Source organism: Grus americana, chromosome 4, assembly GCF_028858705.1.
Source record: "Grus americana isolate bGruAme1 chromosome 4, bGruAme1.mat, whole genome shotgun sequence".
NCBI lineage: Eukaryota > Metazoa > Chordata > Aves > Gruiformes > Gruidae > Grus > Grus americana.
Window position 1 is genome coordinate 9,323,560 of NC_072855.1, and position 27,468 is coordinate 9,351,027.

General features: G+C 39.9%; 1 protein-coding gene across 2 annotated transcripts; it reads right to left on the minus strand.

Moving 5' to 3' along the window:
* Positions 1-27,008, minus strand: NELFA (negative elongation factor complex member A). 2 transcript variants are annotated; one of them, XM_054824165.1, is made up of 12 exons: positions 26,549-26,874; positions 26,170-26,434; positions 18,189-18,360; positions 16,844-17,005; positions 15,827-15,916; positions 13,879-14,009; positions 13,625-13,694; positions 12,691-12,779; positions 9,451-9,562; positions 6,916-7,172; positions 5,760-5,859; positions 1-4,254 (listed from the first exon to the last, which is right to left on the minus strand). In XM_054824165.1, the coding sequence occupies exons 2-12, from the start codon at positions 26,419-26,421 to the stop codon at positions 4,070-4,072; spliced, it is 1,620 nt and encodes a 539-aa protein (XP_054680140.1). In that variant the 5' UTR covers positions 26,422-26,434; positions 26,549-26,874; the 3' UTR covers positions 1-4,069. The 2 variants fall into 2 exon arrangements, with proteins under 2 accessions (XP_054680140.1, XP_054680141.1); XM_054824166.1 differs by having other exon boundaries at positions 26,170-27,008.
* Between the last annotated feature and the right edge of the window lie 460 nt (positions 27,009-27,468).

Sequence of the window (27,468 nt, forward strand, 5' to 3'; positions counted from 1 at the left end):
TCCTTAGAAAATCTAAATTTTTATTATACATACTGTATTACACTGAAAATACGTACCCAAAGACAGAATATTTTGAATTTACAACTGTACAAAAAAACAATAGAAAACATATGGGCTATGCTATAGATGTAACATTTTACAAAATGACAGTTCTTGTTAAAGGCACCAGATTCCCAGAGGGCTCTGGCTTAACATTTTTTAGTCTTTTTTTCCAGTCAGATCTTACTATGAAAATGTGATTCACTCTTGGAACTGTATAATGTCAAAGTCTCAAGCTTCTTTCATGTAGACAAGTGGTCTGTGCTTTGACACAACTTAATGAGAGAAGTGACTGATTTCACACAGCGATGTCAAGCAACTACTGAAGGCTCCTCCCCATCACATCCAGCATCCTATGGTATTTAACTGAAAGATTAAATGGCAAAGCTACCAGTGAAAAACCAAGTTAACCCACAAAATACTGACCCAATACTAGAGTGTTAACCATACTAAGCCTAGACTGTCTTGTATGGAGGTAACTACAGAGCACTAGAGTAGGAAAAAACGTTCTTTCTAAAAGGAAGATGGAATCTATGATCAGCATCCTCCCTGGGCATACCTTCATTACACTCACTTCACTCTTTCTGGTCCTCACGGCACTCATGAAAGAAAACGTAGCCTAAAGAAACCTTTGCTGTAGGGCAAGTTGTTGAAGCAGCCTAGGTACACATGTATGTGTTTTCTTCCCCAAGAATAAAAAGTTTGGACAGGGAAAAAACACAAGCCACTTCCATTGCTTCTTTCTCCAATATTCCATGCTCTAGAAATCAAATAAGCTAATTCAGGCTTGCACAGACAGGTGCTTCTTTACAAGCAAGGGCAAGAGGAGCTGGGACATCCTGCCTTGCTGAAGTGCATTAATGCACTTCGTAAGTTTGGGCTTGCTATTTCCTAAAGCCTCATGTTTGGATAAAGGTAAAGAGGGAAGGACACAAAAAAAGCAGCTGTAAGAAAACTCTGAACTACTTCTCTGACTGATTTGTCAGTACATCTGCAAGTCATTCTAGAGTCAACAAATGGTTTTGTTTAATCTTACAGCACACATTGAGCCTCACTGAACAGAATCCAGCGAACATCCAAGTGACTGAATATTCAAGACCAAAAATATTAAGTTCCAGGGCCCGATTTTGTTCTGTATGCAACAAACCCATTCTATTGGAATTTAAATGTTGATGCTGCCCTTTCTGAATTGTCTGGCATTATCCTTACTTTCAGGCCACTTGTTCAATGATTTCATTCTCTGAACCAAAGAGCTCCACATAGTTTTACTTCTTACTGTATCACTTCAACAGCGATACAAAAACTTCCCTTTCTTTAGGCATTTAAAAAAATTCTAGATTCACAGATGAAATAGAAGTAATGCTCTGGTGTTGAGGGTCATAAAGTCACTTTTAAAAATAAATTATTTTTGCAGTGTTAAATTATCTCATCCTAATCACTTAACGGAATTAAAAATATACTACGCTTCTATTTAAAATTTCGATTTATTGCATATGACTGACTTTAGGCAAACAGGCCTGGGAGACCAACTTTGTTATGCAGCAAATACAAATAGGTAGCAGCACAGTTAAGCTTCCTACATGCTACTGCACTCAAATGACTCAGCTGCATTCTAGAAGGGCTTCCTGAAGAGGAGAGGGACAGCTATCTCTATCCCGACAGCGCAGGTCCGAAATGCAGACTTCTGCAGACTAAGAAAGTTTACCAAGGGACCCCCATTAATCTCAAGTAAGCCAAAAGAGCCATCACGCAGCAGCTCCTGATCACTACTAAATTGCAAAATCTTACACATCAACAATTTACAATGACAGTACATGCCCCTCAAGTCAGCCAGTTTTCTAAAAGTTTTCTTAAAAATTATATTTGGTACTTGCAGCTTATCTAGCAAGCAGGAACAGTTAAGACAGAAGTATCATACATGTTTACAGAAAACTGGTCATCACAAGAAAACTTTAAAAATCTGAATGCAGACAAAAAGAGGAATGTCACTTTTCTTTAAACCTTTCTTTTAAAAGATGAATACTTTCATATTCTTTTATTAGCCCTTACTGTGTAACATACTATAATCAAATAAGTTATAACCATGAAAACGCTTTTCTACTGAACTCATTCTAAAAAATAAAACCCACTACTCATCCTCATTTGTCAGGCTGGTTTCTAGCTGTTTAAAGAAAAAAAACTTGCAATCAGAATCATAATCTACATTGCTTCTGAAATGGGATAATTAAGTGGAGGAGAGCCCCCAGTGTGACAGTTCTATGTAACTTTCACACTAATACATGCACAACACTCCATAATAGTAGCAGGTACCATCAAATAACTTGCCCACTACAGGAGCTAGAACATTCTGTATATTTACTTAAATAAAGTTAAGAAATCTATACTTTTGGTCACATCTTAAAACACTGTAGAACACAGATTTTTCTTATTATTTATACTTGCCCTGTTGGATGATTTGTTTGAAAAACTAAAAATAAAATGCAATAAAAATTCCCCAATATAAAAAGACTCTAATCAATCATCTAAATGTCTTGGTTAGTATATAAGTGTACTTACGGGATTTGGTCTGCTTTCTTTTCAGAGAAAAAAGTAAAAAGCCACATTTTGTCCTAAGAGTTCCACTTTAACCTCTAGTCAGCCCAAGGTACCTCCTCAGCACCAACCATTATGCTACTCATCTTCGTCTTTTTTCTTTCTAAGCACTATTCCCAACCAAGCACAGCTCCACGTACAAGTACTGGAAGAAACCAGATGTTTAATCCAAGTTTCCTTCGAATGATGAAACCAAGTCTCCAAAGGATGAATCCTGAACTATGTACACAAGCCCTCAATAAACACAAGCTTTACTTGTACTATTAAAGCCAGGTTATACCAGTGGTGTGAACACAGTTATAAAGATAAAAATGTACTTCTACTAGAAGAGGACAAGTATACGGCACATTTATATGCCAGTATAATTGTGGCCACATCAGTGATTATACCGATATAACTACACTGGTAAGAACCTCAGCTACAGTCATTCAAAACTTTTTGGATCAGGGCTTGGCAATCAAACACATTATGACTGCTCAAACATACATAATTAACACTGCCTCAAGACAACAAATCTTCCCAGCCATCTACATTCAAGTATGTGTCATTCAACCATTTCTAGGGCTGTTTTTAATTAAGCTGCAATTGGTCTTGAGATGTAATAGTTTCACTTAATCCCAGGTAAATTATGCTGTTCAAAGGGCTTGCTATGCAAGAGCCATAGCTCAACTTCTACCTTAAGACTCACATGGTAAAGAACTATCACTTCCTGCAGTTACAAGCCACAACTACTTTTTTTCCTTAATTTTGAATTATTTTTTTTTCCCAGAAAGTTATGATACTCAGTTTCTCTCAATCTCAAATAATGCCAAATATAGATTAACTCATGCTGGGCATGGACACTGACAGTATAGCAAGTTAAAGCTGCTCAATCCCATCCTATGACCCAAGCATAAGCAAGCTAAACATACAGTGGGTACCATTAGACACTGGACATCTACCACCTACAGTATTTAGTTATACTGCAGCTGAATTACAAAATAATCAAGCACCAACTTGTGGTGCTTTAAATGTCCATTCTTACAATAGAACCCATGTAGCCAAAGAAAATATTTTTTACAATAAAGATCTGTGCCCTCATTTAATGGTAAACCATGAATGACTGCGCAATAGTCTTCCAGTACTCAGAAGTAAACTGCTCCCATCTGTAATCTTTCAGTTGTGATCTCCTTTTCCAGCATTTTGAACTGTAGGAAAACAGAAACACACCAACAGCTTTCCCCCCTAAGATCACCTTTCCCTCTCCCAAAATTTAAAAAAGAAAAAGCGAGTTTGACACCATCTTCTGTGTTCACTGAGCCCAGTTAAGTTGAAGAGCCACAACTTTTACTCTGGAGGGTAATAAGAAATGTACACACGAATGCCATTTTGTACAGTTGACACTACGAGCTGGTTGACTCTAAGCTTGATTTGGTCCAGTCTGCTGTTGCTGCATCTCTTAGGAAACATTAGTTATAGGTTTGTACTTCTTGAATCTGGTCCATTCACCAGTAGCATAGTTCATTTCAAAGACCGTATCAACCAACATAGTGGTGCTGCCAGTGCCATCTGCCTTTGGTAAGTCTTCTGTATGCTCACTAAGTTTAATTTGGATGATGTCACCTTGCTCTTGGCAAGGATTTTCTGTGAAAACAAAAATAGGAACAAATTATACATTTCAGCACTCTATTAGAAAGGTAAAGAGCACTTTATGAAGATTCTAAACCTTATGCTGAAAATACCCCCCCCCCCCAAAACCCAACAAAAACCCCCAAACCGAAAACTGAGCAAGTAATGTCACTAATACACATAGCCAAAGAGCTTCCTCCCTCCATAAGTTAGACTGAGTTTTAAGGATAACAAAACCAGGCTCCAAAAGATGAACCCCAAAAGTTACTGAAACAACAACAAAAGGGGGAGTAAAACATGTCATTTCCATCTGCCTCAAGAACCATAAGAGAAGCTTATATTTAAATGATGGTTGGTAAACTTGAATTACCAGTTACTTTGTTTGGGATACATTTTGTAGTTAAAAGCCTCAACAATTTTCAGCTGTTCTGGAAGCCTAAACAGCTTCACTGAAATCACTCATCCAAGACTCAGTTTCATTCCTGTAGAAGTATTGAATATTACATTTCAAGGTACTGGAACTGACACTCAGGAAGCTCAAGAATATCATAGTTGGCCAGTCTTCAGAAGGTGCTGACATTATCACTGAAAGAATTCATGTTGTTATATACTTATCTATATATGCATATGTGAAAACACACGTGCACATTTCCAAAATACTATTTTACTTTGCATTACAAAAAACTATCCATGCAAATAATAAAGCACACCCTCCTACTGTAATTTGAAGTAGCATCTAGTACTAAGAGCACCATCATTAATGCAAGATACACAGAATTTTCTCAAAGCCCAGGGACCACCACAGTAACTCCACCCTGGTCATCCTCAATAATGTATTACATTAATCCAAATGTGTGAGCCACATTTAGACTCCAGCGATAAGAGCCCTCAAATACCAAATTAGAAACCAGAGCTAGTGCAGATGATAGAGTTCGCTTAAGGACTCTTAAGCCCCTTCTCATCTTACATCTGACAATCTTCTGGGTAAAACAGCCTTGGTCTATCAAGGCCAATATATGACAGGATCTAGCTATGAGACAGCTTGCCTCCCTGCAATTCACAGCACCTGTGGTTACCTAAAGTCTTTGAGACAACAGTGGCTACATTTCTAATGCTAAGGAATTAGCAAAGAGGCTCTGTACCTCAACTTGCCATGAAAGAACTTAGATTCATTGATCTCAGACTACTAGGACCTCACCAGTCTGTTCACTGTTCTGACTGGCTGCCTTGTTTCTCCTCAACCCCTAAGCCGTGATATTCAATGTGTTCAGTTAGGTGCGTATTGTGTTTAGCAGCTGCTCTGACAGATTGACTACTGGAAAGAGACCCCGAAGACCTATTTCCAGGTAGTTAGAACTATAATCCATAAAACTACGTACAGTGCAGAGTAAAGCAGAGTCCAGTACATACAGAGCAAAGTTAAAACAAGAGTGTTGCACCCATACACGCACGTTTAGAAATGCTAGGCTGTATTTCAGATTTGGGTATTCAAAGCAAGCTAAATTAATCTCAATACGTGCCTCTAGATCCTGCCATGAATCCAAGTATAAGAGCCTTTTCTGGCCTTGTAACTTTGTTTGCAGTCTTGAACATTTCCTGTGCAGCATACATTTGCTCCCTCTGCAACAGATACAACAAGTGAATTCCAGTGGAGAAAACACTGCCAACCTTGTTAATACCCACAGAGAAGCATAAGAGTACGGTGGAAGTTTGTAGATCTACAAAAAGTAAACAAAACCTGGCTTAACCTCAAGGCTTTCTCTCTTTAATGCTTACACCTAACACTCACAGCAGTGACAACTGATTTCTAAAACTGGAAAAAAATCTTTAAATAGTTACAGAAACATGTGCTAAGAGACTTAACGTTTACATTATCAATTTTGCATTATAACAATGGGGGGGAAAAAAAAGGAAAAGCCCCAACACTTCCTCTACGGTCCAACAAACATGTGCTTGCAATAATTTCAGAGGGATTTTTTTTCTTTAATAAATGAAGTAGAGCTACTGAAAAGAAAAAGTCATCCACAGCTTCTTAAAATTCAGATCTTGCAAGCCAGACTTAGATGCACTTGGCAAAGTCTCCAAATCAGCTGCATCTTCAATTAGTCATCTGCTTAATTTCAAGCATGCACATAATATATACCAACATACCAGCAATAAGAAGCTTCAAGACATAAGTAATTGCTGTTGAGTTTAGCCACCTCTCCACTCTCAGGCTTTAAAAGATATGTAATGGGTGAGGGGGATCAAGAAATAAAAGCTTTTGCCTTAGAAAAATCTATTGATATCTTCTACCACCGCAATGACCAGATCCTTTTTCACAGCTTACATTATATGCAACTGGCTGGGCAACAGCTCTGCTGGAAATACACCTTTCTCCCCAATTTCTTTGAGTAACACAATATTATTTTACATAATAAATACCAGTAAATAAAGACATCTAATTAACATTAACACTGCACAACTAAAAGTGCTGTGATTAACATTTTTAAAACAGCAGTGTTAAAGCTACAAAACATTTTCGTTATCTTTGGTTATAAAAAAAAAAAGCAGCCTCAACCACTCCATGATCCAACCAGCAGGAACTGGCAACATAACTAAATGAGATCATAATAAAAATTTGCATTTTCAATCTACATCAAAAGCAGCAGTTAAAAAGAAACTGGTTTTACTTACTGTAAGAGAAAGGCTTTTTTTCGGTGGTGGCTGTTGCTGAGTTTGGGGGGCCACTTGCGGTGCTTGTGCTGCAGGGGAAATGGCAGGAGGTGTAGTAGGTGTTAGGGGCGAGGTAGGTGTAGCTGCAGGTGGATTAGAGTTACTATTGTACATGGGTGTTCTTTGTTTGAATTGTGCAGGAAGAGTTGTGGTAGCATTTGGAGCTGCAGGCTCTTCAGTCTGTCTGTTAGTCTGCAAGGCCTCTCGTGCAGAGCCAGCTGCAAAAACCAATTAGGATAATTAAAAACATTGTAATTCACAAAACAGGGATTACCATCACCAATGGCCTTTAAAGAAAACTAAAAATTCTGAATATTCCATTCTAGCACCATGATCCAATATGCCATCTAATATCTTTATGAAAAATTGAAGACCTAATGCTCTTTCCACTCAATTACCTTTAGCAATAGACAGACAACTGAGTGACTAGCTGTTCAATATGGATTATACTACATTTAGCAGCATATTTTAGGTTTAATGGATATCAGATTTACGAAACTGAAATGGCTTTATTTGCTTTTTGGCTTATATTGCTATAATAACTGTACTCTGACCCTACCAGGATTATTGCTGTACTGTTACATAGAAGCCAAAACCATAAAAATATTTCGTCAGTTTTTACCGAATGTAGCAGCAGCTTCCAAAGGTAATTAAGTTTCAGCCAGTAACAAATACTAAAAATACACAAATACTTAAAACAGGTGACAGAATTAAATGCAGTCTTCACAAATGACTCACTATTTAAACACTAGACTGCTAAGAGGGTTAAAACCCCACAGTATTGACAAGTCCCAACTCTTATTTCTCAAAGTTGATCCATTCACCTGCACGTAAGGGCATTACTATTCCAAATGTGGCTGCAAGTAGAGGTTACATATATGATCAAGTTACTGTGATTTCATAAGTTACCATCTGTTCAGCACAGTAATTACCCAGTGCACACTCTAGACAGTTACACTGTTGTAGCTCCTAGACACAGGCACAGCTGCTTAAGCACCTTTTACGAATCTCATGAGGTTTAAGCTAACCTATCCATATTGTGTTCACAGTAGACTAAAAGGCAAATAACAGACCAGAACTACACCGATGCCTTTCAGATCAGATTTTTAGAGAATGAGGTCTACCACTGCCTATCTAGGCACAGATACAGCATTGGTTTTAACGTTATGGCTATTATCCAGCAAGATGCTGAACAGGACAGTGAACACTTAAGACAAACACTTGTAACAATTAGTTACTCCTTAATTTTGTACAAATCTCTTAAGTCTTATTACTGACATCTTCTCATGTCAGAATATCTGACTTGCATAAAGTAACATGTCTTAATTATGCAACCTCAGATTATATGAGATCAAATCTGTGGATCATCTGTGTGCATCTTATATCAAGGAAACAGTTATATATTCCTCATCCATAAGAAAAGCTAGACATCCCATACTCCAGAAAGAAAAAATAAGTTAGAAAAAATAGAGAACAAAGACAATAGAGAATTTTAAACCAGGCTTTTCCTGCTGCTGAATACAATGCCAAGGCTCTGGAAAATGATACTAGCTGCTGACAACACCGATGTGCTCTGCATTCCTTCTGGAGATGCCAATTTTCTGCCAGACAAAGATTTGCATAGACCTTCAGAGAAATTCTGAACTGTTTCAGGGCCAAGTGATTAGGTTTTGCATATGCATTTTTCTATAGTAACCACATGCCACAGCTCACAAAGACAAACATTACAGTACCAAATCGCAACAAGGAAGAGTAAAAATAATGCATTAAACTGAAACATTGGCTCTCTGCTAACTGCAAGGTCTGGTAAGGAATCCCAGTCATGCACATGTGTTAGTGCAAACTGATACATTACTTTAATACTTTACATGCAGCAGGAAAAGTAAAACCAAGTCCATTAAAAGTGTAGAAATAAAGTATTTGTATGAATGCTTTTTTCACTATATTTTCAGTTCTAGGAAATTGCCTAATGTAGCACTTTTCAAAATATGTAGGAGCTCAGCTATAATCTATCAGACTGTTATAAAAAGGTAAAAGGAAAATGGATGGCTTGATCCCAGCCTGTGCAAAAGCCAATATGTACTTGCCTCTATAAACGTATCTGACTCTTGAAAGCAACTATTTCCTAGGTGCACGCATATGGATGTATGGAGTACGTATTCTAGACCTATGTGTATTACTGGTGTCTCTTTAGGAATTAAAAAAAATACTGGATTTTCTATTACAGTGTAAGAAAAAAAAAAACCCAGTAAATTGCTTTGCTTGCTTGACTTCACTAGTAGTCATTTTAAGACTTAAAAACAAGAAGCACTTTCTTTATTTAGGTTAAATGACATGTCTGGTTACCCAAAAGTCAAAGGCTGGGTTCCCGCAATGGATTTTCAGACTGTTACGTTTCATTAGTTGAGGGATAGTAGGTCTGTAAATAAGACCTAAACAGTAAAACTGTAGAGACTTGGAGGTATTAGGTCCCAAAAGTCAAGAAGCATCTTTTACCCGGCTGCGTTTCAGAGCTTGGGATATAGGAGGATGATGGCACCACGCTGGGGGTAGCAGGTAAATAACTTGTCGAAGGTAGTGCAGGCTCATTGTTCAATGAACCAAGTTTCTGCAAAACAGAAAAGAAAGTGTTATAGCCACACTGCATATATTCATGTGCTGTTTCTGCATTTTAAATATAATTTCAACATTAGTTCTGCTATGATATTCCTTTTGGGAACTTAATTATGCTTTCCTCAGTTATGGCAAGTTTGCCCTTTCAACTCCCTATACAAATTTCAGATATTAGAATTACCCTAAGAGAGAAAAAGCAGCTTTATTTCCCCTAATTCAGATCAAAGTTGCTTCCAAAGGCACAATCTGAGCCAGTAAAAAATACTGAGAATGTGCTTCTGCAAAGAGAGTCAGGCTGCTGTTCCTTTGTCTCCTCAGTGTGGAGACCAGACAATGAAATTTATGCAGGTGGTACCTTCTGAAGAATTACACTATGAAAAAATAAGTGATCTTCTGCCTGAGCAAACATGCTCTTCACTATTAGCAAGCCAAAACCTGTGTTCATTCATGGGCAAAAGGCCTACTAAAATATCACCCAGGAGAATGCAAAGGCCTCCGGGACTTATGTGGTGTTCCCCAGGGCTCACTTCTCTTTATCAATGATCTGGACAGGGGACTGAGTGCACCCTCAGTAAATTTGCAGATGACACCAAGTTGGGCAGGAGTGTTGATCTGCTGGAGGGAAGGAAGGCTCTACAGACAGATCTGGACAGGCTGGATCGATGGGCCAAGGCCAGTTACATAACATTCAACAAGGCTCAGTGCTGGATCCTGCACCTGGGTCACAACAACCCCAGGCAACGCTACAGGCTTGGGGAAGAGTGGCTGGAAAGCTGCTCGGCAGAAAAGGACCTGGGGGTGTTGGTCAACAGCTGGCTGAATAAGAGCCAGCAGTGTGCCCAGGTGGCCAAGAAGGCCAACAGCATCCTGGCTTGGATCAGAAATAGTGTGCCCAGCAGGAGTAGGGGAGTGATCGTCCCCCTGTACTCAGCACTGGTGAGGCTGCACCTCCAGTACTGTGTACAGTTTAGGGCCCCTCACTACAAGAAGGACATTGAGGTGCTGGAGTGTGTCCAAAGAAGGGCTACAAAGCTGGTAAAGGGTCTAGAGAACAAGTCCTGTGAGGAGCGGCTGAGGGAACTGGGGTTGTTTAGCCTGGAGAAAAGGAGGCTGAGGGGAGACCTTCTCACTCTCTACAGCTACCTGAAAGGAGGGTGTTGGTCTCTCCTCCCAAGTAAACAAGCAATAGGACAAGAGGAAATGGCCTCAAGTTGTGCCAGGGAAAGTTTAGATTGGATGTGAGAAAAAATTTCTTCACCAAAAGGGTTGTCAATCATTGGCACAGGCTGCCCAGGGAAGTGGTTGGGTCACCATCCCTGGAGGTATTTAAAAGATGTGTAGGTGTAGGGCTTAGGGACATGGTTTAGTGATGGACTTGGCAGTGCTAGGTTAATGGTTGGACTTGATGATCTTAAAGGTCTTTTCCAACCTAAATAATTCTACGATTCTATAAGCAAGCAGAAGGCAGCAGTAAAAGCACAGGTAAAACCCTGTTTCCACTGCAATGGGCAGTCAACACCAACATGACGGGTGACATCTAGGATCAAACCAAAGAAAATGCCGTATTTTGTACTTAACTATACAGGGTATTGCGCGCACAAAGACAACAGCATGGTATCTCTGTGAAGACCTTATAAACACAAGGGGCTGACAAAGGAAAGAAATTTGGGGGAAATTAAGTCTAGCGGACAAATCATTTAAGGCAACCTTACTAGACAAAAGAAAGATGGATATTCTGTAAAATGTGGAGCTTGCAAAAGAGATCATCTTCGCGTTCTGCAGAAAGACAGGCAATGACGTTCAATCCTAACAGGCCTACCAATATCTGCCTATATGTTGGTTTTGGCATACATGCAATATATTGCTACCCCCATAACCATGTGACCAACATTGCATGTGCTTACCGTTAGACTCTAGAGGTAAAAAATGCCTGTCTCACCAACCAAACCACAGATCTTTATTTAAATAGAGTGCTCTCCAAAGGCAAGCATTGCATGTCAATACACGGACTTAGAGGCAGAGGTAATCATGACCACTTTAAATTTGGAACAAAAGACGACACTTCAGATTTGAGATGGATTTCTATCATCCCAAGAGGCTTGCAAATACTGGGTGCAGCAGCCTCAAGTTATCTGTTAGTATCTAAAGGATCCAGTTGTCCAAATTAAATCCAGGCCAAGGCTTGCTGGAATAGACAATTTCTAACTCAGAAGTGGGGGGAGAACCTAACATTATTGTAAAAAGCTATGTCCTGACTCAGAAAACACAAAGCTGCATCACAGTTTTTCCAGTGCACCATATCTGAAAGGATAGGAAAAAAGACTGTTAAGAGAAGGAATGGCTACCTCTGAACATTATGGGTTTTAAGAAAAACAAATTTATAAGCCATGGGTAATTTGGATGGATATCAGTTCCACTGTATTTCTCCTCCCCTTCCAGTAGTAATGGGACTGTCTAAGCCTAGTTACATACAGGTTTGGAGACATCAGAAAAAGCTGCCTTCTGGATTGAACATCAATTCTCAAAGATTACAAGCTAAAAATGGAAAAAAAGAACCACAGAAGAGTACTAGCGTATAGGTTCTTTTCTCAAGTCAGAAGACAGATGAGTTGTAAAGACACTTTTTCTTACTTGGCTGCTTACGTTCAGCCATCCCTCCTGGGCATAAATCATTGAGAAGTGCTCCTCACAGAGACTTCTGTGGACACTATTCCACTAGGGTCACAAAGGATGCACAGGTACAGAGTGAAGCCTGCAGGAACTCCTGAAAATGATTCTACCTCACTAGGGTCAGAGCACCCTCTTATCCTTTTCATCTATGACAGGAGACTACAACCCTCACTTACAAAATGCCATACCTCATCACAAACTTAAAATAGCAACAAGAAAACAACCAAAATCTTTACCTTCATCCTGCTCTGCATTTTTTTTATCTAGTTTGATGAAAATATAATGTAAAAATCTTTACATAATTATTTCAAAATTCCATTAAGAGGCATATTTCAACAAGTTAGTAAAATATCATTACAGTGGTTAAGTGTTTTAGAATAACATGCATCGTGGTTTCATCATCTTTTTTTGTTTGTTAGTTTTTTTGTTTGTTTTGGCTTTGTTTGATTTTACCTGTGTAGACACAAGGCCAGCAGCATAATCTGGGGTAGCATTTTCTACTACTGTTTCTTCTTTGGCTTGCTTTTCTACAACTTCTGTATCTATTGCATGAAAATAGAAGTCAGTTCAAGGAAATTTTCTGCAATATTGAATTAGATGTACTTTGTTTAAACAAAATCATAAAAATTCATTTCTCAGTCTGCTAAAACATACTTGAAGAGGTATATGCTTAAAGGTTGGTAGATACAGTAATCTTCATACACAATTTTATGATCAACTCAATTTTGAGCTAAACCACCATGTATATCCATCAAGATATAGCTAATTTTGTGATACTAGAAAGCATCAAAATCCAAGCAAAAATTTAATTGCAATTAGATTTTGTTCTGAGGTGGTACTCATTTTTTTGGTGACAAATACAAAAAGGTTGTTTTGGGGCAAATACGCTGCCCAGCCTATCTTCTTGTTACGGTTAAGTAGAGCACTGCCCTGTCACTTGAGTTGAGAGCAGTATATCAGATGTTATTCACTTTTTAAGATCTCTCAGCCAGAATTTTGGAGAGCACTAAGTTTTTTCAACATTACTTTCAATTAATTTACTTGGCCATACAGCCAGTAGAAATAAGCATACCAAAATATCTCCAAAAATTGCAGTACACACCTATGTGCTTCCTAAAGCACAACTGGCTAGTTCAATCCTTTCATATAACTGAGACAGGTTATTACCGAAGCACATGGCAATATGATTAGCAGCATTAAAAAAAAAGCTAAAATCTTCCCTTAAAGTGTTTTTGGTTTGGGTTTATTTCTTTTCTTTTCCCCCCTCCTCCTTTTTTAAAGTTTAGCTGAAGATGAGTTTTAACAAATGAAGAAGAAAATGGTCATACAAATCTAGGTCCTATTTGCAGGTACATTAATAGCCTTTGAAATAGCATGCTATACCAACCTAATGTCTTTCTTCTTCGCTTTGCTTCACGGCCAGCACCTACCATATCCAGCTCAGAGATATCTAGAAGCTAAAAAAAGGGCATAGAAAACTTAATAAGCGTTCTTAAATTTATGTAGTTGATCTCTAAATACTGTCCTTAATTTTTTTCTTTAATATATTGACACTTGATTCAAAACAGCATCAGAAATTCACTTTAGATCAGGAAGGAGAACTGAGCAGGAAAGCAAAAGATTAAGAAATAGGGCACCTACCTTTACTCCTCTTTCTTTGCGCAAAGGTGTTCTTGAAGGAGGAATAGGAGTTCTGTTTCCAGATGGACTAAATACACTAGGTGCTGAAGTACTCCTGAATGGAGCTTGTTTTGGTATTCCTTTGAGTGGTGCTTAGGGGAGATCAAAAAAAGGCTACAGCTGTAGTGTATATTTAATTAGTTCTTTGGCTTTTTCCCTTAATGCACCCACCCCTTCCCCTTTAATTTCAAATGTTTATAATAAGTAAGCATCTATAATACACTAAATGTTCCTCAAAGGTCAGATCAGATTTTATGCTTCAAACATGGAGTAAGAGCTAGTCTCTAAGATAATATTATTTAATGTAGAATGGGGTTGTACACAGGTACATTGCTATCACAAGATACTTTTCCGATGTACATTGATGCTTTTTTTATTTCTAACAAATAAACTTTGAACACATAAAAAGGTATTGGCCATGAAAGTTCTGAATCCAGTTATTGACAAAGTTGCTCTTTGAACTTTAAGATCAAGTTACTTGGTAAAACTGTATTTGATCAAAGATTCTTAGACAAGCTTCCCTGCAGGGCTAAAGGGCTCATCATCTACTGGAAAGGCAAATTACTGCTTCACACAGGGGTTTGAAATTCTGGAGCTGTTGTTTGCACAAGGAGGAGGATCCAACTTGGGTTTATATTGCAAACAGAAAACCTGCTGTCTCAATACTCAACAGAAACTGCTACACCTATAAGAAACTGTTTTCCCCCAACTTTACAATGTAACATTAAGTGTGAGGTAGAAAAGTAAGCACTGAAGACAGCATTCTTTCATCATCTGCTAAAAAAATTAGGGACGCGTATATATATCTATAAGGTCTTTGAGCTTCCTGACAATCTCATCATAACCTACAAATTGAAGATAAACACTGCATTTCAGTTTGAGGTTAGATACTCTGTATCCCTCTATATGTTGTACTAGAAAACATTTTCACCATAGGACAATCCTCTCTGACCACTGTGAGGAAGTTTCAGAAGAGTAAACCCCAGCTGGTTCCATAACTCTTATTTCTAAAGATCACCTGGCTCTAAAGGCCAAGTCTAAAAATTAGCTTTATTAGTTCAATGGCTAAAAAGAACTCCAAAGAGAATGAATGGCCAATTTCTATACTGGGACAATTTTTAGTTCAAACTACAACTACACTGTTTGCATTTCCTGCAGGAACACATGGCTAAACTTTGGTCCTCGAAACCACATCTTACATAGCATTGACACAGCTTCTAGCCACCACACCAAGCAATCACTCAAGTTTTATACCTCACCATCATTTTGGTGGTCAGAAAAGTTATAGCTGTGCAGTGATTTAAATTTTTGAATCCTCCTCCTTCTCCTAGTCAAAACCTTATTTGAAAAGTTTAAGCAGTTCAGGAACTTCGGCAAATGGTTGGAATCTATTAATGCAAAGTTAAAGAACGATTATACAGCTTCATGGTGTCCATTAAATAGAACCCACTGCACAGCCTTGGCTGCAGAGAGCGCACCATCCCCTCCTCTTTCTCCATGAGGAATTATTCAAATACAAGGTAGTTTCAGTCTGCTTCACAGCACTTCAAAGAGCACAGCAGATTACTGTGATCCACTCTGCTCCCTTTCGGAGCAACATGGCTTAGTCAGGAGTTATTCCTGGAGTCATGCAAATTAAATTCTTACCAAAGTTTACAGGCATGATCTAGCTGCATACATTTTAGAGGCATGGCAGATATACTTGCCATTTAAGAAAACCCCCACACTCTTGTTCTTACTGACAAGACATGTCAGAAACATTTAAATATCAGGAGAGAGGAAGGCAGAATGGAAGAAATCCTTTGCTTCAAAAAGAATTAACTTTTTGTAAAAACTAGATTAATTTTATTCTTCATCAAGATTATGTTATCAGATATTCTTTCCAGGAAGTGATGAAAGTGAACCATACTTGTTGTATCTATCTTTTTGACCAGTCCTCTGCCTTTGGCATGGAAAGGCACTCCTGCAGTCTTCTTCAGCTGTTGTGCAGTTTCTGTTGCTAAAAAGAAAGAGAGCTTTAGTTATTCCAGAATCTGTGCTGAAAAAAATACAATATATTGCTTCTTATATAAAATGTGATTAACTAACATATAAAAAGATGGGAATAGCAACAAAGAATTATATTTTAATTAAAAACCCGGTCATTTACGCCAGGTAAACACAGTATTTGAAGAAAAATGCAAAACCAATATGGCTATGCAACTGACAAGATGGTCTAAACTAGAATAAATTACTGGAGTAGGCAATTTACTCAAAGATTTAAATAATTAAAGTTCTATATAACATCATAAAAAGTTACAAATCTTGTATTTAACCAGACCAACTACTCAAGTCACTGCAAGGAGGAAGCAAGCTGCTGCAACAGAACAGCAGGCACACTAAACTATTTTAAGATCACTTAGTTCAAGTCACTACCAATACATATATGTACTCATATGTTGCCTTTTGTTAGTGAAAATCCTCTTGGCTTTCACACCCTATATAGCCATACTGAGCAAAAGAAAGCATTAGTTAGCAGCTCTTGCTCACTGTTGTAAAAAAGTACTGCAAAATAAAACTAGGTTCTCATTTCAGTTTTGTTTCAGGAACTTTAACCAAAGCTATCCCTCACAAGTATTCACAACTGACTGTTAAATATACCCATGAGGTTATATATCTGTGCTTTAAAAAGCTACAGCTTTTTGTATGTCTTGAAATCTGAACAGCATTTAAATCAAGATTAGCATTTTAATGTAATCATGGCCAGAATGACTTGCATCTGCTCTTCCACACACATCAGTCCATCAAAGAAAAAAAAAGTCAGCCAAAGCTCTTATAACAAATAATTTTAATGAATATTCCCATACTGGAGAATAAGACTGAACATAAATTTTCCTTTCACCATTTAATTTGTAACTCAATCTTAACTAGCTATAGCACTACTTACATTTCTGCAAGAGTTCAGCTCTGAGAGTAGCACTTTTAGGTTTCCTTTTCAGCTGGAAGTGTTTCACTGGGGGAGTAAGTGGCCCAGCTAGTGTTGTCAAGGCATTTTTGTTTAAGTATTGGCATTCCAACGGCAACATAGCTGAAGTTTCACATTCACTTACTGCATAAAGAGTTAACACAGCACACATGGGTATTAGCACCTCTTTGACAGCTAATTACAAAGCATTTTACAACTAGACTGTGCAGGTGTTTTTAAATTTTAGATTACATGCTTAAACACCAAGAGTAATTTACTTTTAATTATTACACAGTATATAACTAGTTATTAGAATGTTTGGTTTTTTACATTAGCTTCATAAGAGCTTCCCTGTTAATTATACCTAGTCAAATTATAGGAATCTTAAATATGCTACTATTGTCAAAGAAGATTAAAATGATTGAATTCTCAGATTCCTTTAATATTATACATAAAAAGGAAAATACTAAACAAAAAGTCCAAACCAAAAGTGTGAACAGACAAGTGATCATTTGTTTATAGAAAGAAAAAACAAAATGCTTCCACCTCCAAGTCATTTCAATATCGGTCTGCTGCAATCCTAACTCCAAGACCATGTCTGTCAACACCTGAGGGCTTTTTCTAGGAAATGTGCTAAATCAAACCCACTGAGGTAGGAGTAACTTTGCATCACCATTTACTACATTGTTTGAAGCAGCAACTGTGCAAGCGGCTGAGTCAATATTTTCAGTTCCTAGGCAATCCATAGATAGTCAGACATCAGCAGCATAACTCTTCTTGCTATCCAGTCTCCCCACAGCACCTATCATTTGTTGGCTGGAAGAGGACTTTCAGCAGAGATGCACCCCACCTGCCCAATACAACGGTGGTGCTTCCATACACACGGGACAAGGCTGTCCACACAAGCACTGCAGAAACAGAGCCTTACTGTCATCTTTGGTACTATAACATACAAGACAAAGCAATACATGAAAAACCTCAACTTACTTAGCTGCAATCAGTCAGTTATTACTTATCAGTGCACATACAGCCTGTCTACAATACTAATGAATCCACATTAATTTGTATGTCACCCTTCACAAACAGGGTAATACCTGACGTGGAAGTTCTGATGATGCGTGAAAAGATAGTTTAAGAAGTTACCACTCCTCAAATATCACAGTTCCGCTAGCATGCCAGGTCATGAACTATGGCAGTTAAGAGACAAGGGATACTGCTTGTCCTGATATCAATACAGTTAAGATAGCAAGTTTGCCTGTGAAACAACAGGTTATTTCTGAAAAAAGGCATCCTATTTCTGTAATTTTCACTGACAGAAAGGGCTTACCTTTTTCTCTAAGCTCTCCTAAAATATCTTGAACATTGGGATTCTGTTCTTCAAGATCAAGGTTAAGGGAGCCAGTATCTGGAAAGGATTTTAAAATATCAGCTACCATTAAGACCCAGGGGTCTGAATCCAAGGTAGCGAGCTGGATAATTTCAGTCAGTGCCCCTTTCATCTAACAAAAAAAGAAAAAGAAAATCAGCCAATTGGAAACAGTTTTAAACAGTTTATAATTGGATTTTTTATTTAAAAAAGACAATAACATAAACATGCACAATATTTTACTAATGGGGAAGGGTAGAGGGAGACTGCTTCACAGTTATACATTAACTCTAGAACTAAGTAAAGAATGAACCAAGATAATTTTTTTATTATATTGCTTTCAGTCAATTTAACCCAAGTTTGTTTTGAGCTTTTGGCAGCTAGAAGTTTTGTTTGGCACAGAATATTTTTACTAAAAGCAATAGGCCAGATCCTTACATTACTGTCTCCTTACGTTTTACACTTGAGCTGCCAGTGTACCCACATCTTATATTCAATTATAAGAATATGCAACTGGAACACAACGAATTACTTAGAACAGGCATCTAAATGAAGATGTGTCCCTTTCTGGGCTACAGAATAATACAGCAGACAGATCGTTATCTGCATCATATGAACATAAAATAAGTCCTCAAAATTTTCCTTAAACTTAGGCCAAAATAATGCAGTTTATGCCAATCAAAACTGTATTATTTGACAAAAACTAAATATTACAGAAGTACACCCAACCCTCTAATATGCCAGAAGTAACCATCCATCTACCCAAAAGTTTCTATAGTCAGAAATGTTATTTTTCTTTAAGCACCTATCTTGAAAAAGGGGAAAGAATGCCTAAGATTAAATTACTATGACAATTTTTTTTTTATTAATTACTGATCAACATGTCTGTTGGCACTATGGAATGAAAATTAAGGTGATTAGAGTCAGGGGTTTACACAGTGAATCTCTTAAACTAGCTGTTTTACTTCATTCACAGGTAAGCTTAAACCCCCCAAATAAAGACCGAACACTCCCTTTTTTTCTCAGTAAGAAACTTTTATGTAAGCATTAAAGTATTAGCTTCACAGAACTAAGATGTTTTGAGGTGTACTGTGTGTCTATCAAGTCACAAAACATAACAGTAAAGTTAAATGAAGTATTTAGACATACACTATCTGTGTAGTATTAACTTGGAAGAATTTACAAGCAAAGTATAAGGAAATACTTGAATTTTGACTTTTCACAACCCACTGTGGCACATATAGCTTAGTTACAGTCTACATGTTTCTGAACACAGGGAGACAAGAGATTAATCTTCACCTTTATGCTGCATTTCTTTCTCTTTATTTAGAAGCAGCCTTTTCTTATATGAAAACGTTTAATAAAAGAAGCTTACTGTATTCATGCAACTCTAAAATAAAAATTAAGCTTCTGCTCTCCATCCCCCCCCCAAACACTTGTAAAGCTCAGTAGAGGCAGACAAACATATTTACATTTCTCAATTCCTTTCACCCACCCAATGTTATTGCCCTTTCACTTTAGAAAGTGTTACAAAGGGGCCGTTTGTTCTTTACCCCTTGCATGTTTTAGTGCTCAGATTAACGTGCTTGTGAAACAAATCAGATCAGTTCATTTGACCAAAAACGAGCATCTCCCTATAGCTTTAAGGCTGATTGGCCCCTTAGTGTGGCTGACTACAATCACACAAACACTAGAACCACAAAAAGAGTGGAGCAGAAAGGAGACGTTGCAACAGTCAGTCACCTTCAGCAGCACTACTGATTTGCTTTGGATTAAACCGGCCACATAACCACAACCATGCACTGTTTTAACATGTTGTCAAATTTAACCAACACTTACCCAATGGAGAAAATAAATTTCTATGGTTCTAGTCTTTGTTGTCCTCTATTACTCACTTCTTTCTCAGTAAACATAAAAAAATCCACCTAGACTCCACGCAGACTTGTCAATCTCTCTATTCTAACCCTAAACTACTCATCACAAGTCACATCTACTGCAGCAGATGAGGATGAATGTGAATACTATTGAAACAAAGTCCTTTAATCGCCTATCTATCCTATAGGAATTACAGTACCGACTTACACAAAACACCTGAAAATTTAAAACATGCCATGAAAGCTGATGAAGCTATGGCTCCTTCACAAGCTTTCATCTGGCTACACTAATGCAGGTAAGCATATAGAATGTAACTTCCTCCATCAAAGCAACCTCAGGCAATAGTTGGAGGAAAGACATCTCCCACATCCTCCCAATCTACCCTTCATATCTGCACCACAAAATTCCTATTTATACCAAAAATTCAGAGCATTCAGAGCTATGCACCTATAGTATGTATGTTCCTACGGAGCTCTTGTTCAGGCACGTTATATCCACACTGCTCTCAGGGCAGGTAAAGTTCAGGCAACCTACTTAAGCCACAACCCTCTGCTTCACATGACTTTGGCTCCTTCAAGAAAGGAGCCCAGAAACAACTTGTTTGCCCAGCACTGGGCAAATAACATTATCATAAGGCCTCATGGCAGAAAGAACACGGTGAAACCATGTCACACACAGGGAGGCAAAGCACACTAACACATACTGTGAGCCAACCAGAGACCCTGCCTGAATATGGGTTTGCACTTAAGCCTGGATTTGAGTTTTGATTCAGGTTTGTCTTCAAATGGCAATTTAAATATATGTTCCCAGTTTGCTGTTGAACTGGCAGCTGAAAAAAGTTTGTGGTTTGAGAATGCATGAAATGCAATTCAAAATAACAGAGAACCCTATGTACAGTTTTTCTGTTACTTTACAAAGCACAGCCATAATCCCAAGCCCTTAATTGTTAAAGATTGCAACACTGGGTCAGTAAGAGTCCCATCAGCTCCAACCAGCATCCTGTTAAGCATGAATGTCAAGATCTGATGCAACATGTTCTGGCATTCCTCATCTAAAACTTAAGGATCTTAAGTATTTTTCTCAGCCTGCTGGCACAATAAAAAGGCACAGGGCATGACTAGAAACATTTAACAAGAAAGGATCAGGCAGGATGGAAAAAGTCTGGGAACAGAGACAAAGGGAGATTAATAATGGCTGTGCAGGAAGAATACACAAACAGCACCGTGGGAAGGGGTGAAAAAGGAAATGTTACTAGAAACACACAAAGTGATAGCTCCAAAATGACTTCTTGCAAAGTATTTCCATTAATTTGCTTTATATTATGCTTAAGTTAATATATGTGACTATGCCTTTAGACAACTACATCAACAGTTGGCTAACAAACCAAATCAAGTTTTAATCTTTTAGGGGCCATAGAGAAGGTGATATTTAATAGGTATCTGTATTATTATAGAGTGTTTTCATTAAGCTAAAAGCATTGCATCAAATGTACAGTATCAATATTTACACGATACAAAACTAGGATGGATCAAATATCACTATTGTATACGTTTTGTATTTTAATCATGAAAAAATGTAGAAGTGGCCAAGAGTAATATTAGATTAAGATATACCATATTTTAAGGACATGGAGCTGTTGGAGCAAGTCCAGAGGAGGCCACAAAAATTATCAGAGGGCTGGAGCACTTCTCCTATGAAAGCAGGCTGAAAGAGTTGGGGCTGTTCAGCCTGGAGAAGGCTCCAGGGAGACCTTACAGCAGCCTTCCCGTGCCTAAAGGGGCCTACAGGAAAGCTGGAGAGGGGCTGTTTACAGGGGCATGGAGTGACAGGACAAGGGGGAATAGCATTAAGCTGAAGAAGGGGAGATTTAGATTAGGTATTAGGAAGAAATTCTTCACTGTGAGAGTGGTGAGGCACTGGAACAGTTGCCCAGAGGGGTTGTGGATGCCCTATCCCTGGAAGTGTTCAAGGCCAGGTTGGATGGGGCTTTGGGCAACCTGGTCTAGTGCAGGGTGCCCCTGCCCATGCAGGGAGGTTAGAACTAGATGATCTTGAAGGTCCCTTCCAACCCAAACCATCCTATGATTCTATATTACATCACAGAAAAAACACTAAATGCCAGAAAGATGGACAGCAGCCTGCCTGTTCTGAACACAGGGGGAAAGGCAAGCGTCATGCACCCTCTTATTCCTTTGCACTAGTACTCCACAATTCCCACTTGCGTGAATAGTGGACCCCTCACATAAATATGCAAGAAGAAACAGTCCTGACTTTTGCTCTCTTGCAGCTATAGTAATAAAAGGGCAGGCCACTGCCAGGATAGGCAGCATCTTCCTCTCAAGGTAATTCAGAGAGCACAGAAGTACACAGTTCTCATTCCAGACTTGGATGTAACATCGCACTCTAACCCTGAACAAATACATGAAATGCCGGACAAAAAGAAAACTTCACTGGCCATTGTGAATCAGGTTAACAAGAACATAATATACAAAATAAACAGAAGTAACTGTTCTGCCAAATTCACAGCTGAAATTCTGGTCAGCACTACACTGAGCTTTAGGCATCATTTCAAATAAGCATGATTATGTGGAAAAAAATTTAGCAGATGAAAAGCTGGGAGGCAGGGAGATTCAAGAGTTAGCAAATTCTGCCCAGAGAATTACAGCAGGAAAGGATATTTTTGATAACTGCCTACAAAACACACTTAACTTAAAATGGGAGCCAATTATTCTTATTAGTCAGCGGGAACAAACAAGCAGTAATGAGGTTCACAGCATGGTAAAAATTTATTACCTATCCCACAGGAGTATTATGAGGATTAAATCACTTGTATCTATACAATATTTGGAGTGTTGAATGTAAACATTATGAAAATTGAAGGATATTACATTTGAAAAAGAAAAATACTTAAGCAAAGGACTGAACTTTTAAGAGAGCTCATTGAAGATTCACTTGTCTAGACTGAAGCTTTTGCAGAGATTTAGAAAGGACCAGCAGCCAATTAAGCCCCTTCTAAACTAAATACCACCACACTTTTCTTCATTCCCTCATAACTTTTTATTCTGATGTCTGCTCCCAAATGGTTTCCATGTTATTCTGTGCCTCAGTGAAAATGCTATTATAGAGAAGAGAAAAAAAGAAAAAGATTTAAGAGAAAATAGCTAAGTCCAACCTGTTATCTAGAGAGGGAAATATCACAGAACACCGTTTAATGTGTTAGGTAACAAACCAGTAACATATCCTGCATCCACTACTGAAATTCCCAAAGCTTTAAAGCTGATGCAACATATTTTCCAATACTTTAAGTTTCCAAATACCAGCTCAGTGCTTCTCACATGATTGATACAGACTGGCACATGGCATGGAAGACACACATATCACTTTCCAAAGACACTAATGAAGTATTTTCACAGTTAACTCTAATCATTTTCAGGATTTCCAAATGACAGATTTTACTTCCAGGCAGCTACAGGTATCCTACACGGGTGTATTTCTGCTAGGAAAAAGACACCATGTTCAGCACTCCACAATATACTGAGCACACATCTACTGAACACACACATATATATTTATCTATGCTCTGGGTATCATATGTAAGATACCCAATGCCAGTTAAAATATCCAAAATCTTGACAGTAAGTTATGTAACAAGTCTTCACAAATACAACCTATTTTAGCAAACTCACCACAAACGGTAAGTATTAATAAGACAACATCCCTTTCTGTCAGCAGTTTGGTTACACCAGCTATTTTTACCATTTACAGAAGGAAGTCTATAATGATAATAGCAGACCTACTAGCATTTTTTTTTCACCATTTTCAAGCTCTTCCTCTCAGTTAAAAAAAAAAAATCACATATCCCTAAAATAATTGTTACAGGTACTTTGCAAAGGACTGAAAATATGCTAAATCTCTAGATCTTGATCAAGTGCAGTCTCTTTACAATGAAAGATTAAGTTTATGATTGAATTCACAAACTCTGTCAACGTAGTGACAAATCCCACAATATTTTTTTCTTACAGCAGGAACAAGAGCTTCATATTTGGAACACAACTGATCACTTTAACAATACTCTAAAAGGCATAGCAACTGACTTGCTCTTCTTTACATACACTTTATCTCCATGGCTAACAAAAGCACAGATCAAGTAAAGTTGCTTGGCTACCATCTTCCTCAGAATCAATTTTAAAAATTCTTTTACCTGCCTACTGAACACTCTTGCAGCATTTCAACAAATTACTTCATTTGCTTTAATTCTGCTCCCTCAAAGAGCTGGCATGAGTGTTATTTATGAAGGTCCCTAAGTTTTTTTAAGCTCTTTTTGATCTAAAACCATTGCTAGTATGTTAGCTTTTCCTAAACATTGCAAAACCCATTTCTTCCAAGCTACCGGGATTTTCACTCTACTTCGGAAGAATTTTGCACACTCAGAGTTCATGTGAGCTTATGCATAGCTCCCCAGCCCCCTTTCTGGCCTTGGCTGGTTGTTCAAAACACAGCTGCATTTGTCACACGTAAGGATGACAGTTTGTGCATTAAACATGGATGTCATGTTTTATAAATTTGAGTAAACATGCTGACTTTTTTTTTAAAGCAACACCAATTACATGAACAGTGAACAATCATATAGATGCACGTGGCAAGACAGACACTGACACACACTGAACTACTGCTTAAATGTGATGCTTGTGTATTTTCAGGTTAGAAGTACACAAAAGCTGAGTATACAATAATTCAAGTTACATACCATCTCCCCACACCCTGTCTAGTATATATATGTTTATTAAGCCTAAGGAGCAGCTGTGTCCTAGCCAAGAAACAGACTGGTGCAAGCACAGCTGAGGATACTCTACACAACAGGGTGAGGATTAACTATACACCACCTCCATGATTGTTACCAGGAACCAACACCATACACAGTGGAAGTAGGAGAGAAATTCCTCAAGCCTGGTTGAAAATGTTTCCCAATCATTCTGCAGCTATTGCCCCAAACATCAGTAGCTACCTACTGGTAAGAATAAGCCAGCTGCAGATGAGGTATGGTCCAGGGCCAAATGAATAAGCTTTTCTGGATCTATGATGACTGCTTGCAGAGCCAGCTCAGACTCGAGCCAGCCGGCTTATTAGCTGGGGTAGGACAGTAAAGGAAAGCATCAGCTGTTCTCAGAAAGGTAAAAAGAAGCAAAAAAAAGCATAGCTATTTTCCTCAAGCAAGACCTAACTGCAAGAAGGTGGGGAAAAGCACTGTTCAGTGCAGACCCCAGATCTTCCCTTCCCAAAGTTTCAGCACTTGCTGCTGTCCTTCCTAAAGCTGAGATGTTTGACTTGGGACACCTACACAGCTGCCAGTATTAAGGAAGCAGAGTGAAGGAAGCCTAACGTAGAGGACTGTTCCTAAATGGTCATGACTCTGTCCTAATCCTGCCTCAGAAAAGCCCTCTTCCCCAAAGGCACCCAGAATGTATCAAAACACAGCCCTATGAGTCCATGTGGAGGCATAAGAGAGGTTACAGCTTCCAAAAGCCTAGTGCCAACCAGAGATTCCCCGAAGAGCAGGAGCAGCAGCAAAGCTTCCACTGCACTCACTGCCTTATCACGGGGAATCTGAGAGCTTTCCCCCTCAGACCAGTCCTCCGAGCTGGGCCTCAACGGACCGCTCTGCCAGCCAAGACCTTCCTCCTCCTCCTTCTCCATCCAAGACAGGCTGCAAGGGAGAAGGAGGGACGTCTGTGGGGGCCAGTCTCACTACACACCCCCACGCTGAGTGCGGGCGGGCACCTGCCCTTGAGGAGCAGCCGCTGCTCAGCTTCTCCCCTCAGGGCTGCCGTGGGCAGCTGCCCGCTCCAACCGCCCGCCGCGCGGGACGGGGCAGCGCGAGGCAGTACCCGCTGCGCCCCGGGGTCTGCGCTCCCCACAGCCTCTATGTGAAAATCAGGGCGGGCGGGGGAGGTGGTGAAGCGCTGCCCCCTCTTCTCCCCTCGCGCCATCTCTGACCGACCTCTCCCCCTCACACACACGAACCCCGCTTCGGTTAAGCTTCCCGCGCAAGCTCCTACCCAGCTCTCACCTCATCTACCGCCCGGCGGGGCAGGTGCAGCATCCCCAGGAGTAGCTTGAGCTTGACGGCCGAAGAGAGGCCGTGGAAACAGAGGCGGATGTTGTCGATCACCGAAGCCGTGAGCAGCGAGGCAATGCTCGGCGGCGCCCACAGCTCGTCTGTGGAGCCCAGTTTGTTGTGCAGCCACAGGCCAGTGTCGCTCTCCCGCATCGACGCCATCTTGGGAGCGGGGCGAAAAAAGAGGGGATTCTCCACGGGCATTTTATGAAGACACCTAAAGGGAGGAAGGGAGGGGGTAAGGACCCCTGCGGGTCGCCGTTTTGTTCGTAAGCCAAAATGGCGGCGGCCTATGAGGTTGCGCTAGGGAAGGCGGAGATTCTGCCGTAACCTAAAATGGCGGCATCCACTCAGCGAAAAATAGTGACGCTCCTCTCATTTCTCCTTCGGATGCAAAATGGCACCCGACACGGCTTTTCTTCCGTATTGCAAGATGGCGCCGCCTCACCGCGGAGAAGCTTTTCTGTCAACTTCGACTCGTTGTTCCTCAAAGTTCGCCCTAATTTCTCCGGGGCTCCCCTAGGCAGAGAGGGGGCCCAGAACCAGGGGCGGGGTGCCAAGCCACCACGGGGCCGGGCGGCGCAGCTCGGAGGCAGGCCGGAGCCCGCCCCTCCTCTCCGAGAACGCTGGCCTCCCCCACTCGGCGGCACTCGCCTTCCCCTTCCTGCGTGGGAGCCGCCTCACTGGCTCGGCGCGCCGAGCGGCTGTCGCTGAAGGCGGGAGAAGGGCTGAGGGCCCCGCTGTCAGCCCGCCCTTCCTCCCCGGGGCTGAGCCGGCCGCCGCGCCTCTCGCCACAGCGCCTGGCAGAGCACCACGTCTTCTTTCGTCACAGTCCCCATGGTTCCGAGGGGGTGGGGGAACTTGGGTCCTCAGCGGCGGGAGCTGAGCCACACCAGGCCCGTGCAAGCGCCCCTTGTGCTCCTTCTTTGCTCGGCCTGCGTTGGAAAGACAGTCCGTTTTCCCCACCCAGCACCATGGGGAGCTTGTTAGAGCTAATAGCACCTTAAAGCGCACCCACCTCCGTGGTTTCCTCAGGTCCTGTCAGTCCTTGGCTTTCTTCCTGCCCAGAGCAGCTTGCCGACGTGGTGCTAGGTAGTTAAACCCCCCTCGGTGGTGCTATGATTTGACACCAGTAGAGTTGAGTGTCTTTTTCATCATTTTCCCCAGAGATTTTTGTGCTGGGTGCTTCAGAGGTGTAGGAGGTTACCTCAGTGTCTAACGCTAGCGGTAGGTACTCAGAAATTGGGGGTT